The sequence below is a fragment of the Aspergillus tanneri genome, assembly GCF_003426965.1.
Source record: "Aspergillus tanneri strain NIH1004 chromosome Unknown AapTan_8_pilon_pilon_pilon, whole genome shotgun sequence".
Classification (NCBI taxonomy): Eukaryota; Fungi; Ascomycota; class Eurotiomycetes; order Eurotiales; family Aspergillaceae; genus Aspergillus; species Aspergillus tanneri.
This window is the reverse complement of record NW_022984635.1, coordinates 2,860,416-2,875,735: the sequence shown is the minus strand read 5'-3', so window position 1 is coordinate 2,875,735 and position 15,320 is coordinate 2,860,416. Positions and strand designations below refer to the sequence as shown.

At 48.5% G+C, this 15,320-nt stretch overlaps 6 protein-coding genes across 6 annotated transcripts; 4 read left to right on the top strand and 2 right to left on the bottom strand.

Moving 5' to 3' along the window:
* Window positions 1-538: 538 nt before the first annotated feature.
* Window positions 539-4,510, bottom strand: ATNIH1004_011533 (patatin-like phospholipase family protein; the record flags this gene model as incomplete). Its single annotated transcript, XM_033576095.1, has 7 exons — window positions 539-838; window positions 1,170-1,250; window positions 1,704-2,331; window positions 2,380-2,406; window positions 2,456-2,507; window positions 2,831-3,130; window positions 3,490-4,510. The coding sequence occupies 7 exons, from the start codon at window positions 4,508-4,510 to the stop codon at window positions 539-541; spliced, it is 2,409 nt and encodes an 802-aa protein (XP_033421950.1).
* Window positions 4,511-4,776: 266 nt separating this feature from the next.
* Window positions 4,777-5,484, bottom strand: ATNIH1004_011532 (uncharacterized protein; the record flags this gene model as incomplete). Its single annotated transcript, XM_033576094.1, has 2 exons — window positions 4,777-5,382; window positions 5,431-5,484. The coding sequence occupies 2 exons, from the start codon at window positions 5,482-5,484 to the stop codon at window positions 4,777-4,779; spliced, it is 660 nt and encodes a 219-aa protein (XP_033421949.1).
* A 2,025-nt stretch (window positions 5,485-7,509) lies between these two features.
* ATNIH1004_011531 (uncharacterized protein) lies at window positions 7,510-7,936 on the top strand (the record flags this gene model as incomplete). Its single annotated transcript, XM_033576093.1, has 2 exons — window positions 7,510-7,797; window positions 7,850-7,936. 2 exons carry the CDS (start codon window positions 7,510-7,512, stop codon window positions 7,934-7,936), a joined length of 375 nt encoding a protein of 124 aa, XP_033421948.1.
* A 386-nt stretch (window positions 7,937-8,322) lies between these two features.
* On the top strand, window positions 8,323-9,303 carry ATNIH1004_011530 (class I SAM-dependent methyltransferase; the record flags this gene model as incomplete). The annotated part of the gene is made up of 1 exon (XM_033576092.1): window positions 8,323-9,303. The coding sequence occupies one exon, from the start codon at window positions 8,323-8,325 to the stop codon at window positions 9,301-9,303; it is 981 nt and encodes a 326-aa protein (XP_033421947.1).
* A 348-nt stretch (window positions 9,304-9,651) lies between these two features.
* On the top strand, window positions 9,652-10,569 carry ATNIH1004_011529 (cupredoxin domain-containing protein; the record flags this gene model as incomplete). Its single annotated transcript, XM_033576091.1, has 2 exons — window positions 9,652-9,713; window positions 9,765-10,569. The coding sequence occupies 2 exons, from the start codon at window positions 9,652-9,654 to the stop codon at window positions 10,567-10,569; spliced, it is 867 nt and encodes a 288-aa protein (XP_033421946.1).
* A 288-nt stretch (window positions 10,570-10,857) lies between these two features.
* On the top strand, window positions 10,858-14,766 carry ATNIH1004_011528 (putative glutamine rich protein; the record flags this gene model as incomplete). The annotated part of the gene is made up of 5 exons (XM_033576090.1): window positions 10,858-11,136; window positions 11,188-11,224; window positions 12,084-12,483; window positions 12,531-13,174; window positions 13,223-14,766. The coding sequence occupies 5 exons, from the start codon at window positions 10,858-10,860 to the stop codon at window positions 14,764-14,766; spliced, it is 2,904 nt and encodes a 967-aa protein (XP_033421945.1).
* Between the last annotated feature and the right edge of the window lie 554 nt (window positions 14,767-15,320).

Sequence of the window (15,320 nt, the reverse complement as noted above, 5' to 3'; positions counted from 1 at the left end):
TTGGCGCGTATCATCATGGGAGGGGGATAGCACTAATTTCATGACTCAGGATGTAGTCGCGATGAGGTCAGATCACAATATGTTCTGGGATTTGTGCATTAGCTCAAATTGAATTTCGCCGATCTGTCGTACTTTTCCCTTTCAGCCAGCCAAGGGGATGTTAGGACAAAACAGGGCAGGCACATCAAAAGTCCCGAAGTCCAAATGGAAAAAGGTTGGAATTGGAAGCTCACTATTGCTGCTGTAAACCAAGACATTAACATAAATAAGGGAATGTGACACGAAACAAGCTATAAAACATAATAAATGGCTCAAGCAACCCTGTCCGTCCCGAATTCCAGTTTAGTAGCTGACATTGGTGCTTCTCCCAACTTGTCGAGTGCCTCTGTAATTTCTACCATCCATGGGTGTAGATTTGTCAAATAGGTTTTCAGGTATTTCACAGTACTAGTGTCATTGTCAGCACGTCTTGTAGGACCCCAGTAGAACGGTTATCGTGGGTGAGGAACCTTTTCCACGATTCTATTCTGTATTCGTATTAGAACATGAAGGTACGAGATTGGGCCGGTAATACACACTCATTTCTTAGGGACTCAATCTCCCTCCTCATCTCCTGGTGCTCTTTCTCGCAATGCATGATTTCGCCATTTCCTGCCGGAGTGCTCGAGGAGTCTTCCTCCAGAGATGGCAGGGAAGGGAAGGAGGTAAGATAAGAGGGGTCTCCCGCTGTAAAAAAGGTCGGATCAACGCTGATATCATATAGCGAGCTCTGTGGAGGAAGATTGTCAAAATCCTGGAACAGTTGTTCGATTTCTGGGTCCAAATGCTGCCCTTCCATCTTGGAATGAGATAATGGATGGAAATAGTGGCGAGAGGAAACAATGCGCAAGGCCCCTTTTAAAATTTGTTGGACTATACACTAGTGTGGACACGTAAGACCATGGTTTTTTTTCGGCGGGACCATCATGAGTCCACGGGCTTGTCATTTCTAATGTGGGAATGGAGTGATGTTGTATTCCTAAATATATCTGTGCCTAGCCTTGTCAACTTGACACACTTCTAATTCGAGCCCGAAACTTTACCAGGAAGCAATAAACCTATCATTTACTAAGTGCGTTTGGGGAAGAGAGTAATAGTCAAGATGTACTAATTATATCATAGAAAATTACCAATCTAATTATCTGCACCGAGAGGAATAAGCGGATAGCCCCATGGCCAACGAAGTCAGCCTTCTGCACTTGACGCGCGAACTGCGCAAATTCCAAGATCTCCATGCGGAGAACCAGGCGTTAATCTACGAACTGCGGCGACAAAATCGACAACTCAAATCGATGCTGGAAGAGTATAACTCAGCTTTAAAAAAATGCATTAAAGGGCTTGATCAGGCGCTTATGAAGGACTGTGCCGAACATCTTGGATAATAGATTATTTGTTTCCACAACTGTCAGATGTCTATGTACTTTCTCTTTTGCCCCCGTGACGTTACCCGTGAGTCACAGCCAGGGCAGTCCATCCGTAAAGGGATACCATGATTGGGAGACCCGAACGGGCAATCCAACTTCTGCTCATCGATATACCATTGTATACTGTTTGGAAATGCGCTCAGCCGACGTATTGTAGCACCAAGCCGTAGAGACAGCGTAATATTTTCGTTGAGATCACGCACAAAAAAAACGAACAGGGAGCGAATAGCGATGGCACACCTGGCAGATGTCGTCCGACGAGAGCTGCAGACCCAGGTTGAGATTTTCCTTGTAAAAGTCTCTTGCACCTGGAATCAGAGACAGGCGTCTAATAAGTGCCTGGGCAGGCGCGCGACATCGTATCGTACCGGTACAGTGGTAGAGACCTGTCTGGTAATCTGGCGGGCCATTCAATTGGAAATAAAGGCACGCGGTGAGTAAAGCCAACGCTGCCTCCTCATGGTCTTCCCCACACTGCATCCTAGTCTGGTCAGACAAGAGGTCCATGCAATCCGTGCTGTCCATCGCTGGCAGTCCGTACGGCAGGAACTCATCAAATCTAAAATAACCATCTTCTTTGCCTAATCTCATCTCGACTTCCTTCCATGTGACATGACCGTTAAAGGACGTCTTCCACGAGCGATAAACGCGTGGGATCCAACCGTCAACTAGGGCATTCCGGAAGCGTGAAGCTTTGGGGGAAGCCGTCTCAGAACCAGTTCCCAGGGTGACAACGACGTCTGGGTCTGCCACATTGGGCCATAGATGCTTAGCTTCTGACAGCGCTATATTTAAAGGATTGTTGTGTCGTCCCATGCCGCCATCCTGGAAAGTGCCCAGTCCGGGAATATCAACAGCCGAGAAATATCTGTCAAGGCATTAGCTGCTGCTACAATACATAGAGTCAGGAACATACAGTGGCGCTGCTGATGTTGCACGGGCACTGAAGCAGATTAGTATCTATGCGTTCAGATAGCCTTGGACGTGCTTACACCTGCCAGACAAAAGGTTCATATTCTACATCTGGTCGAAGTCTTCCGTATACTGTCCAGTGTCAGCGTCTCTGTTCCGCGAAACTGCCACATAGGGTATAGAACCTGGCTCTGCCCGGTGCGGCGCGGCCCCATTATAGTTTGTGAAAATGAAGGGGGCACCGTCCTTGATTGAAGTTGCTATAACTGCTACCTTCCCTGAGGATAGTAGAGATGCTGGGACATCAAAAAGCCGTCTTCCAGGCTCGAAATGGTCCTTCAGAATGTCCTCTAGAACCCTAGTGTTGTAGGCTTCGTCGGACAGGAATAGGTTGATGAATCTGCGCCAGCTGGATTCGAAAACCTGTTTAATTAATGCACGGAAAAGTGACTTACACTCGGAGACCCCTAGGCGGAGGATATCCAGGCTCAAAGCCAGCAAGCCGCCGGAACTGCACCCGACCATAAGGTCGAATAGATCTGCTATGGGCATATCAGGGCCGACAGCCTCCTGCAGCATCTCCAGGTTTTCCAGGGGAACAATAACGCGGGAGCCGCCACCATCAATGCTTAATACTCGTGGTGCAGCTGTAGGTGGTTTCAACCTCACAGTAAGACACCGGGAGCCTTCACATAATATGCACTGTCGGACAATGTATTCGCAATCCGCATGTGGTGCGACCTCGCCAAAGATCTCTGTACACGTATCGCAGACGGTATGACCACATGGCAGAGGGTGTTCAGGATAGCGCCGGAGGCACCAAAGACATGTCCTGTTAGACCTTGTCCAGGCCCAAAATTTCCTCTGGCCTTCCAGATTGTGTCTGTGGACCTGTGATGATGATACCATGTTTGTAACCATTTTTTCAAATAATGAATTCAAGTGGTTCTCAATCCTTCTGCATTGAAGCGAAGCGAGTGCGTCTGTGCTGTAGATATTCCGGAGCGCTGTGTAGCATACGTCCCGGTAGAGGGCTTGGAATACCATCAATGGCGGGAAACCTAAGAACAAATCAGTGAGAGTAACAAGGGAGCAGCGGCCGGGCATGACACACCGGGCATGCCTGGCGGGTAGGCATCCATTAGGATAGCAGAGGCAATGTACGATGCCATTTCGTCATATGGCGCGCGTGTCTTATTTCCGATCTTCAGGAAGTTAATAAGGTGGGAAGAGAACGCTCCGTCCAGCGGGTTCTGCTGCCGTGCCGCGCGTATAAAATCAAACTGGGACAGTGGTGCGGTGGATATTTGCTTCAGGGCGACCTCAAAGAACGCCTGAAAATGTCTCGCTGTGAAGAGTGCACTGTGGCACTCACGGGAAAATCTCATGTTGCGGAGCTCTTGGGTGATATCCCCCCCCAGAGGCAAGTAGCGAGCATCGGGCGATAGCTCTTCTGGCAGGAGGCGGGATATCTTGATATCCCCAAAAGCCGCGAAGAAAGGAAGATCGGCAACATTGAGCAGCTCGAGCAGAAAGTCTCCTTCGTCCAAGAGGCTGTGCGTGATACTGGGTGTGTTGCCAACAACAACAATCACCCGAGGCCTGACCGCACGCGGTAGACTCGAGGCTGATCCGATCCGTGCCCAGGTCGCGAGCAGTTCACGGACTCCCTCAAGCCCTCCAACATCGTCGGCAAAGATACAGAGCACATCAACAAAGAGAAACAGGAGACGCGAGAGCATAAGATCCAGCAGAGAGTGCTCTGTGGGTAGCTCCACAGGGAAAACCTGCTCTGGGTGACAGACACGCAGGTTGCCAAATGCTGCCAGCAGCGATCGACAAGTGGGGTCACAGTCTGCAAAGAACCGTGGTTGCAGTGAATGCAACGTACGGTTATCTGAGCGTATATTGATGGAGCCTTGATGTCGGCTCTGCCCTCTATAGTTGCTACTACACAACTGTCGAAGCGCCTGGTTCTTCTGGCGACGGCCCATGAAAAATATGAGCTGTGGCAATTGGGCCGACGGCTTGGGCAACTCATTAACGAGCCGAGCAAGCCTGGACCCGTAGACCAGCTGTGGGACTGCTTTGCCCGCAGCCAATTCCAGCCAAAATGTGTGTTCGCACTTTGACATGGTGATGTGAGACAACGGCCATTCTGCTGTGAGGCTTTAGAGGGCCTTTATATAGCTCCCGGGGCCACGGTTTTCCACGGGCCATGGTTCCATTTTTACATTTATTCTGGCAGAGAGCAAGCCACCGGCCGAGAAGTCCAAAACCGTGGCCTTCCTTACAGGATGACGTGTTCAACGAAGACATATAATTCTAATCAAGACAAAATCAACTAAATAACAAAACAACGCACAGCTAATTAACCAACTATTTGTACCTAGTTTCTATACTAGATACCAGACTCGCTTTGTGATCTCTTGGTGTCGTTTGTTCTCTCTGGGCTCCCGAGAGCACGCCGCAACTCGGCAATCTCCGCATCCTTCTGCCACAGTAGACCGCGAAACCTTTCCTCCATTTGCTTATCTAGGTCGAGTACGAGGTCGGTGATTTGCCTGGACCGGTCAGACATCTCAAGCTCACTGTCTTCCTGGAGAAGCATGGTGTCTACCAAGCTATCCACTAGATGAAACTTTCTCTGTGTTCGATCTAATTCCGCTGCCATCTCCTCCAGCTGCTGCCTCTCGAGCCCTAGAGACTGCTGGGTCGCATAAAGAGCAGCTTGGCAGGAAGAAAGTTGTTGTTGTTGGCTGTCGATAACAGCTTGCGCCTGTAGATGGAGTTTCTGTTCGATCTCCAGGGCTTGCTTTGCCTGAGCATGGGCGATCTCCTCCAAGTGCAGTTGCTCGCGGTACGAAACATTGGTGGCCGTAATCTCCCCAATCAGCCTGTCCTGACGCTCGATCTCCGCCAGTGAGCTGCGTCGTGTCCACTGTCCACTGAGCGCTGAACCCCGAAGAATGTGATGTAGGTATGTGATGTGCCACCGGCGGAAGTTCTGTTACAAAGTTAGCCAAAGAGATGCCCACTTGGACATAGTACTCACTTCCTCCGAATATGTGTGACTGGATGGGACCGTGACGGAGCTCCCTTCAGCCATTAGATGTTAGTAAGAGACGCACTTTAAAGCCCGGGATAAAGAAGAGAAGCTAAACATATATTTGCAATCACAAGGGCTCATAGGAAAGGTAGACGGCCTCGTAATTTATATCAGGCAAGCCGTAAATGCAGAGATAAAAATAGACGCAAAGGATGGAAGCGCCGGGGAAGAGGAGCAGAAAGCCAGACTAACTTGTTCATCCTTTTTTTGATCCCATGTGCAGACCTGTGCCGCTCATCAGAAACTTGCGAATTGAATAGTTTCACCAGCTCCTCCCAAGTACAGTTCCTATTCTCCTCACGTAGAGTGACCAGAAGCTGGTCTTCCTCCGGGAGCCACCCTAGCCGTTTTTGTTGTATCATGTCTGACGGTCTAGAATAATAGGATGTCTCGCGCCAGCAAGATATATGCGTGTCTGGAAATTTATACTGGTTCTCCTTTCAAGGTAAGGGTCAGATCCCTCGATACAATCATTCTAGGACAAAACCGGATTAAGGCGACGCTTGTGGGCCCTAGGCTTTCGGATTACACTAGATCTGGAAAATGTGGTCTTTTAGCCCCGAAAATCCATCGAGCTCATTTCGTTCCTAGAAGGCCTGCGGCGTAGTAGCCCATCGGTTGGCTGACGGAATCTGTCCAGTGTCATACCTTGGTACGAGGCTGCGGCTTAAGCTGTATCCTCCACAGTCTCCTCCTCACCGCGCTTTTTTTGTTTCCGTTGCCCGTCTGCCACCCAGAAGCTTTCTTCCTTTTATCAGGAGCCAATGAAGCGCCAAAAAGCATTTCTTCTCTGTGATGACGATGGCAGGGGAGCAGACTTTCCGATAAGACCTCACTTGCTTGCAGAGATACTGGGCCGTACTTCCCTAGTAGTAATGCTTGCCTTGGCTAGATGCATATAAGAGCAAACACTATTGGTCATCCTATGTCTGGGCTTGTGAATATCACGGACGCTATAACTATGCTGTGAAAGTTTATTAATCGGTGTCGGCGTCAGGGGAAATGTATCCGAGTTCCGGTTCTTTGTTTTCGTGAGGAACTAACTACTCTCGTCAATCACATGATCTCATTCAACTGCGGCCCGCCCCACTCTGGTGGGGCCAAAGATCGCCACTATATCGAACCATACCTTATGGCGCAGGAGCTGATATTGGGAAGAGCCGCACAAAGTATGTGACCTTGTATCAGCGCCGCAGCACCTTGAGGGCACCCGAGATGTTTCTGTGCGGCACAGGAGGATGCCTAAAGATGTGAGCTGAATCAGTCAAATTCCCGGCATCATAAAAGGGGTACGCCGGCTCCTCATAAATGGGTATAATCTCAAGGAACCATGTCGGGTGTCTCTTGGAGTATTGAGGAGACCGCAATCGCGATCATTCTGGATATGTGGGGTGTGGAACATGAGACAATCGCCTCATTATTAACCAGTAAGAGGGCTGGAATTCGAGGAATCCGGGAGGGTACGGTTGCTGGAATATCAGTCACTCCACCTACATATATACGGACCAGAGATTCCGTCGGCAGCAAACTTGCCCGAGTTCGCAGGAACCATCCACAGCTCTGGATAGAGCAGCTAAACCAGTGGAACCGAGATGCCGTCTACCGCTTCCTTCTCGATCAACACATTGACCATGAATTGCTTGACAACCTTTTAAATTTGTCTGATGCTGAACTGGAGATGATTTGTCAGGTCAGTTTCCTCCGCACGAGGAAGAGTCGAAGACTAATTAATTGCAGCGACAGCGCCATGACTTTATTTAGTAAAGCAAGGAACATGCTGACCAAGTATGATTGGGTTGGGTTGGTGGGGTTGTTGATTTTGCCGCAGTCTTATTGGATTCTAACGGAATTAGCTTAGTAGCCAATGGCTAGCCCAGTTGGTATATTTATATAGTCTCTCGTCGGCTATGTCATGAGTCCTTTTGATCCTGAGTCCTGAGTGCTGAGTCCTTTTTTTTTTCCTGAGTCTATTAAATCCGGTCCCTGTCCGGACACTCGGCCAGAGTAATCGTCTCAAACTGTATCATGCCTGGATACGCTTGGAAAGAGGAAGAAGAAGCCTTGGTGGTGTACTTTGCTTGTTTGGGCCTCCAACATCGCGTGATTGCTGAGCTCCTCATGCAGCGTGGCCTTCACCGCACCGGGGTTGCTGTTACGAACAAAATTGAAGAAATCCGGAAAAAGAACCACACTGGTCCTTTGAGGAAATTGACAAGATATGAAGCTGATTGGCTGGTTGTTGGTTTATCTGCTGGCCATAACATGGCTAGTTTATTCGTACCGACACCTGAGGACCAACAGATTGTGAACAAAGTGGGTTGTTCTAAACACCAATAGTTGGTTTTGGTACGCTGATGCCAGTCAGGTTCATCAGAGAGTCGACCTTTGGGAAGAATATCTAGCCTTGGTAGGTCGCACAGCTTGGCCAGCTGAGCTGGCCAAGCAGACCTAGACGGGTTGGGCAAGGGCGGGATGTATAGTGGATGATTATAGCAAGTCTTTGTTCTTTTATTTCTGATAAATCTTTCGTGTTGCAATATTGACAGGTCATTTTCCCGACCCTCTATAATGGAAGATAACCCGATTATGTTTATACAGAAGTAAATAAATTCTTAGGTTTAGAAATCCCAGGGTTAGAATCACACCGTGAGTCTATTATTTGAGGGGTTGTGCCATGGGCAAGACACCATACTGTTTTCGAATTACGGCTACAGTAGCTCGAGTTCCCTATGTACTCCACCTTGCCCATCCTTCCCGCTTCTCTTTCCTGACCATAAGCCTGTTTACAACTTTCATGCAAATTCACCGCAGAACCATCTATCTCGAATTGTCTCCATTATGGATAGCAGCCAAAAACCTCAACTGGACATAATGAGCCTCAAGGCCATACTAAACGACCCTACAGACCATACGTTAGAGGATCACAATCCAGGACACGACTTTGAAAAGTGTGGTGCATATAAAAACGAGCGGATATATCATTGGTGTGGGAGACTGGTTAACGTGCTCCCATTTGATGATCAGGAACAAGACCGCCAGGATTTTCTTCACAAAGTATTTTCTGTTGCAATGCGATCCAACGACCTAATCCATGTACCGCACCCTAAAAATGGCCGATTCCTTGACCTGGGATGCGGAACCGGCATTTGGGCAATTGACGTTGCGGAGAAATTGCCCGATGCACTTGTTGTGGGCGTCGATATCGTACCTATGCAGCCAATTAACAAACCTCACAACTGTCAATTCTATTCTCCTTTTGACTTCGAGCTTCCATGGTCGCTTGGAGAGGGTACCTGGGATGTTATCCACTTGCGAATGGGTTGCGGTGCCGTTGTGAGTTGGCGCAGCCTGTACCGTATGGTGCTTACTCATCTCCGCCATGGCGCCTGGTTCGAACAGATCGAGATTGACTTTGAGCCACGATATGCGAACTGCAATGTGCATTTCTCCGCTCTGCACTGCTGGTACCAGAGCATAAAACAGGCAACGGAGAAGGCCATGCGGCCGCTGGCACACCATCCTAGAGAAACCACAAGTCTGCTGCGAGAGTCTGGGTTTGTCGATGTAAGCCACCATCAGATCATGTTGCCCCTGGGCCAGTGGCACCAGAATCTCCATGAGCGGCAAGTTGGTCGATGGTACGGCGTTGGGTTTTCCGAAAGTATCAAGCCTCTCAGTGTCGCCCCGTTTAGTCGCATACTCGGCTGGGAGCCTGATAGGATCCAACGAATTCTTGGCGATACCAGGTTGGAAGCCTGCAGCAGGGATATTCCAAATTTCCACGTACTGCACATATATCGGGCAAGAAGACCTTTCTGAGACCCAACGGCACCTGTTATAAGTAATCTACCTAGGCTCTCCGAACTTTGACTACATATTCTCTGGGATAATGACTGTATATTATTTAGTCTTTACCCCTCCAACTAGTTAATGAAGTACCCAAATACACCAGACTAGATTAAAATAAATCGTACAACCATAAGTAGCACACCCTTGCCTAGTCTACCCGATAGGCTATGGCCGCGGTTTGTACAGTCCCAAATTTATGGCCATTCCAGGAAAGTGTGGCATAAACCAGCTATTTAAATATCACGAAGAATGGTGGACACAACCACTATTTTCAAACCATAGTTTTCTGCAAGTTTACTTGATCATACATACCCAGCTATGATTGCCTCCGCTGCAATACTCGGCCTTTTCGCCCTTCAAGCAATATCAGCTCACATTGAGTGAGTCCTATCCATGTTATTCAAACAGTTCAGTCTAATTCCACATAATAGTAGCATCAGCCAAAGCTTCACCATCGATTCTGAGGACACAGACAGTCAGACCATACACCATGTTACCGTTGGACATGAAAATGCCCCTGTGTTTGTGCCGAGTCGACTTAACGCCAATGTTGGTGACAAAATCCAGTTCAAATTCGGCAGCGTCAACCATACCTTGACAGAATCAAGCCTGGAAAATCCGTGTACACCTGTCAGTAAATTTGATACTGGATTTAACCAGTTCAACCCACAAGATAGGAGTGATCCTATCTTAACTATTACGGTCAATTCTCTGGAACCGCGATGGTTTTTCTGCAGGCAGAATAACCCGTTTTCACACTGCCACAAGGGCATGGTGTTTGCTCTCAACCCTGGTGATGAGATGAAAGACTTCCTTGATAATGCAAAAAGAGATAGCAGTGGTAGCAGTGCTTTTGCCTATCCCACCCCCTCAACCCCTGTTTCCAACTCTGTCAGGTTTACACGGGTCAGCGCTCACTCCACATCAGCAACAGTTGACTCTTCTCTCGCTGGTTCCACTGTTGGGAGCTACTCTCGTAGCTCTGTTGCTACCCATGCCTCTATCTCAGCCTCTACATCTGCTGCTACTATATCTTCTTCCAGTCTTATTTCCGTCATCCCAATTAAAGTAGTGACCATAACAGAAACTGCCACCTGTTCAGCAACCCCGAGAGCAATGTCTGTCAAACGCACAAACTCTACCTCTGATGTTGCTTTTAAGGGAACTGGATATACAGCTGTTGTCCCTACCGCCACCCTTTTTGCTCTGTTGTTTTCAGCAATTTTGTTTCTCTAGGAAATGTTGGCTGCTTTTACATGTTGATTTCTCTCTGTAAATTAACCTAGAGTGCATCGCACCAGAGTGTTAAACTGCAGAATGAAACAAATCACAGTCATTTAATGCCAGCTCCGGGGGCCAGGACTCATGACCGTTACGCGTAGCCAAAAATAGTATATCATCTAAAAATAGAAGGGCATGAAACTATGGCCTCTACCCCACCATTTGTATAAAACCTGGACGTTGAGTATTATTTCTAGGATTTGCTGTATAACTCTTTCTCATTTTCTTGTGGTTGCGTCCGTTATGTCTCAGCATACACCTTGGAGGGAGAAGCGGCTGGCACGTGGTCCCCTCCTTGATCCACAGAAAGCGGCCAAGGCGGACCGAGAGCGGTTCCGTCGAAGGAAGATCGAGTCCTACAAACAACTCAACGATGTCTTCCTAGATGGCCTACACTCTGGCCGTGAACGCCGCGTCTATGTTTTGATCATGAACAGACCAAAAGGCGCTCATGGGGCTATACACTATTCAACTTACAATTCCCACCCACGCGAGCTTTGGGTTCCCACTGCCGAAGAAGTTGTAAGTAATTCGAGTTTAGCTAGAATGGTTGGATCTGACAATATGCGAAAGGCTGAGCATACATCAAAAATAGACAAGTGGGACCCTAGTAAATTTGAAGAGAAGGGCAGGAACTGGGTTAGGTATAACTGGGATAGCCTAGGGAAGCAACGTCTTTTTACTATTTCAAGGCCACCCTCATTGGAATTACCTCGGACGCCAAAATTGAATTAGATCTTGGATCGAAGTAGCCACGCGATATCATTTCAGATTTAGGGATCAGGATCCGAACAAATCGAACCGCCACACAGCTTTGAGACAATGCGAAATGTCCAATTGGGTCAGGAGACAGGCGGCATTCAGATGTGGCTCAGAATACAATACAGAGAGGCAGGATCTACAGCAACCTTTGTGGGACAGGCTAACGAAAGAAAAAGAAAAACCCACAATACAAGTAGAAAGAAATATGCAAATGAATTTTGGTCCATTGCTCAGCATTTATAATTATGCATATATACCTGCCTTCGTAATAACCTACGTAGCGTTCTAGCCACAAAATTGTGGTTACAAGTTTAGAGTGTTTGGTTGCGAAAAGGGCCACAGTTTCTAGCAGGCCTGTACACCATGGTTTTCCTAATATAAGTGTGGCCCTGCGTCATAAGAAAAACTATTTAAGGCCTTGACTGTATCTTGCCATTTACTCACAAGTCACAACCATCGTTCATCTAAATACTCATACAGACTGCTGGTTCAGTCTTCCATTTATTGGCACCTAAGTTTACCAACCCATAAGAGCAACTGCTAGATAAATTATCCATTGAATACTTTATTTCTCTTGTTCATAAAAATGTCTTCCGGATCCAGTTCCACTTTTGCTACAGGTAATAGAATTACATATAAGCGCCCCTTTTCCAGTTTTACCACAAGACATGCGCCGCTGGGGATACCTGCTAATAGAACTCCTAAAGAATCAGCCTCTGGCGTCACTCCCGGAGTCCCTGTTAGCACTACTTCAGCAGGGCCTGCACCCTCTGGGGCCTCTGCTAGCTCCGCTTCTGGAGCTGCAACTCCTGGCGCCACTCCGGAGCTCCCGGTACTACTTCAGCAGTGGCTGTACCCTCTTGGGGTTCTGCTAGCTCCGCTTCTGGAGCTGCAGTTCCTGGCATCACTCCCGGAGCTCCTGTTGGCATTACTTCAGCAGGACCTGCACCATCTGGGGCCTCTGGTAGCTCCGCTTCTGGAGCTGCAACTCCTGGCGTCACCCCCGGAGCTCCTGTTAGCACTACTTCAGCAGGGGCTGCACCCTCTGGGGTCTCTGGTAGCTCCGCTTCTGGAGCTGCAGCTCCTGGCGTCACTCCCGGAGCTCCCGTTAGCACTACTTTAGCAGGGACTGTACCCTCTTGGGGTTCTGCTAGCTCCGCTTCCGGAGCTGCAACTCCTGGCATCACTCCCGGAGTCCCTGTTAGCACTGCTTCAGCAGGACCTGCACCTGTAGTTCCTGCTAATACAACCCTTGAAGTACCAACCACTGGCATTGCTCCTGGAGTCCCTGTTAGCACTACTCCAGGACCTGCACTTCCCGAGGTCCCTGCCAGTACAATCCCCAGAGCAACCGCCTCTGGCGACCCTGCACCACCTGCGGCACCTACTCCTGCGAACCCAGGAGCAACTAGTGTCCCTCGTGGCCCTATAGACTTACAGGCGGCTTATGTTCAAAAGGTGCCTTTTGACAACACAGGCCAGTTCGTAACTGCCGACGGTGAAGTCGACCACTCTTTGGACACTGACTCTGCGTACGACTCTGATGAGGATGCCGTTGATGCCGATGATGCAGAAATGAGGGATGTCGGCGACGAGCAGTCACTGAAACTTGACCTAAAAACGCGCATAAAGTTCTTAAATATAATGGCGAGATGTGGTGAGCCGCGGCTATTGGTTCCAAGACTCCAATCTCTACTGCCCGAGCGTGGAGTGATGTCTCTCCGGCAACTTCAAATCTTACTACATCCAGACAGATGGGCGCAGAGATATCAGGAAAGAGCAAAAGTGGCACACCAAAGTTAGTCTTCACTCACTATTGAAATGAAAGTACTAATATTTTCCCTAGATATACAGAACGCTATTGATTCTGGGATAGGCGCGGACTGGGAGTTCCCGCACGTCGCGGGCTCCGCAACCGCGCGGCCGAAGTTGCGCCGGTTTCATAGGGAGGCATATAAAGAAGCAACTGAATATTTATACACAATTGCCCATGTCATAATCCTCAATCCGGAAAGACAAGACGTGCTTAATCAGGCACAGAATTATCTCTACAATATTAATTCAAAGATAAAAGAGCTAAACGAGGAGAACAGACTCGATCCGGATACAGGAACTATTGACATGCAAGGAATAGCATCATTTTGGTTCACCATAAAGGACGAAAAAGATAAAGACACAAGAAGACGTGCCAGAAAATCTTTATCTGATTTCTGCAGACTTCGTGCTTATCCTCGTGAATGGTGGGTGTTCCCTCCAAAATATAAACAGCCCGTTCCACCGCAGTCCATCCCGCCGCAGCCCGTTCCTCCGCAGCCCGTTCCATCGCAGTCCATTCCATCGCAGTCCAATCCACCCCAGTCCATTCCGCCCCAAACCGTTCCGCCGCAGCCTGTTCCACCTCAATCCGTTCCACCGCAGCCCGTTCCGCCGCAGCCCGTTCCGCCACAGCCTACCGCTGCTAATGGGCAGCTTCAGTCAGTGACTGGGACAAGAAAAGTGATAGCCTTGGCTCCACGAACAATCAAACGGATTTTGGAGCCCGGGAAAACATCCACAGGAGAAAAAATATGTTTCATTCAGAAGCTTGGAGAAAACCGCGCCAGGTTTGTGGTAGAAGCGTCAGATGGCGCCAGGCGGCTGGTAGAAAGTTCAGCCGCAGGAGGTTTGCCAGCTATCGAAGGCGCGAAACAAGCAGGAGTGCGGGAAACAATTAGAGGAGAACATGATATCGCAACACTCCGCAGTCAGGTAAGGGGCGGAGGAATTTATGGTTTGAACTGGGTGGCAGTTGGTGAATGGGATCCAAGTCAGAAGAGGCTTCCCTTTGTGGTTGCCGGATACTATTATAAGGACCCGGGAAATGAATATCCCGTTTCCAGGTCTAACTTGGGCAAGATCCTGTCCGCAAGGCAGGCCGAACGACTAATCGTGGAAGGAATAGTGGGCCACCAAAACATGTCTCTGCGCGAGGCTTTGATTAGCCAGCTGTCAGGATTTGGGCAGATGCAGCAGCCCTATCCCCCACAGGCACCATACGGCCAGCACTATATTCCCAACCTACAGCCTGCTATGCAGCAACATTATATCCCCCAGCAACTATTCCCCTACGGTCAACAGCCTGTACCCAACGTACCGCCTGTTCAGCAGCAACATTACTTCCCCCAACAACTAGCCCCCCCGAATAGCCAGCAGGCAAGTTTTGGCTTCCCTTCTCAGCCGCAGCTTGCTTCTGATCCCCAGCAACAGTACTACCAGCAACAGTACTATCAGCAACAGAACTATCAGCAACAACACTACCAGCAACAACCTCTAGCGCATGTGCCTGTCGGAATTCCGCCTATGACTTATCCGACTATTCATACCTATAACAGTGATGGCGAGGAATTATAGGGATTTACTTTCTACTTCTAACATTATTGGCGAGTTTTTGATAACTTAGTCCTGTTTTTTCCTAGTTTGGTTGCACCCTATTGATTGCCTGCTACCACAAATCACAGTCACCACGCGACAAGCCTTCTGGTCGCTTGAACACCCTGATTCTGGAAATAGCTATTGCAATAGAGCATAGTCCTTTATTTATACCTTGAGATAGGATAGTAATTCAGAGCCTACTTTCCTTGTATCTTAATTCCCTGTAGCTATGGATTTCTAAATATGACGGCCCCATATCATACATCTCGTAATAGGCAAACCCATCAAAGATTTTAACAAGCAGCGCTAACTCTCCGGCTTCATAAAATATGATTTTAGTATAGCCACTATTGCTCAGTAGCCTTGGGTAGTGATGCTCCATAAACGTTAATCGGCCAGTACAATATTACCGTGGAGCCAGTTAAAACACTGCCTTTAGATTACATTTCACCTGTTCGGTGTAAATATAAAACAGAGCTGGCGGTTGGATGCTCCAGAAACACACATTTCCCATCTGAAAGTCATGATCGATG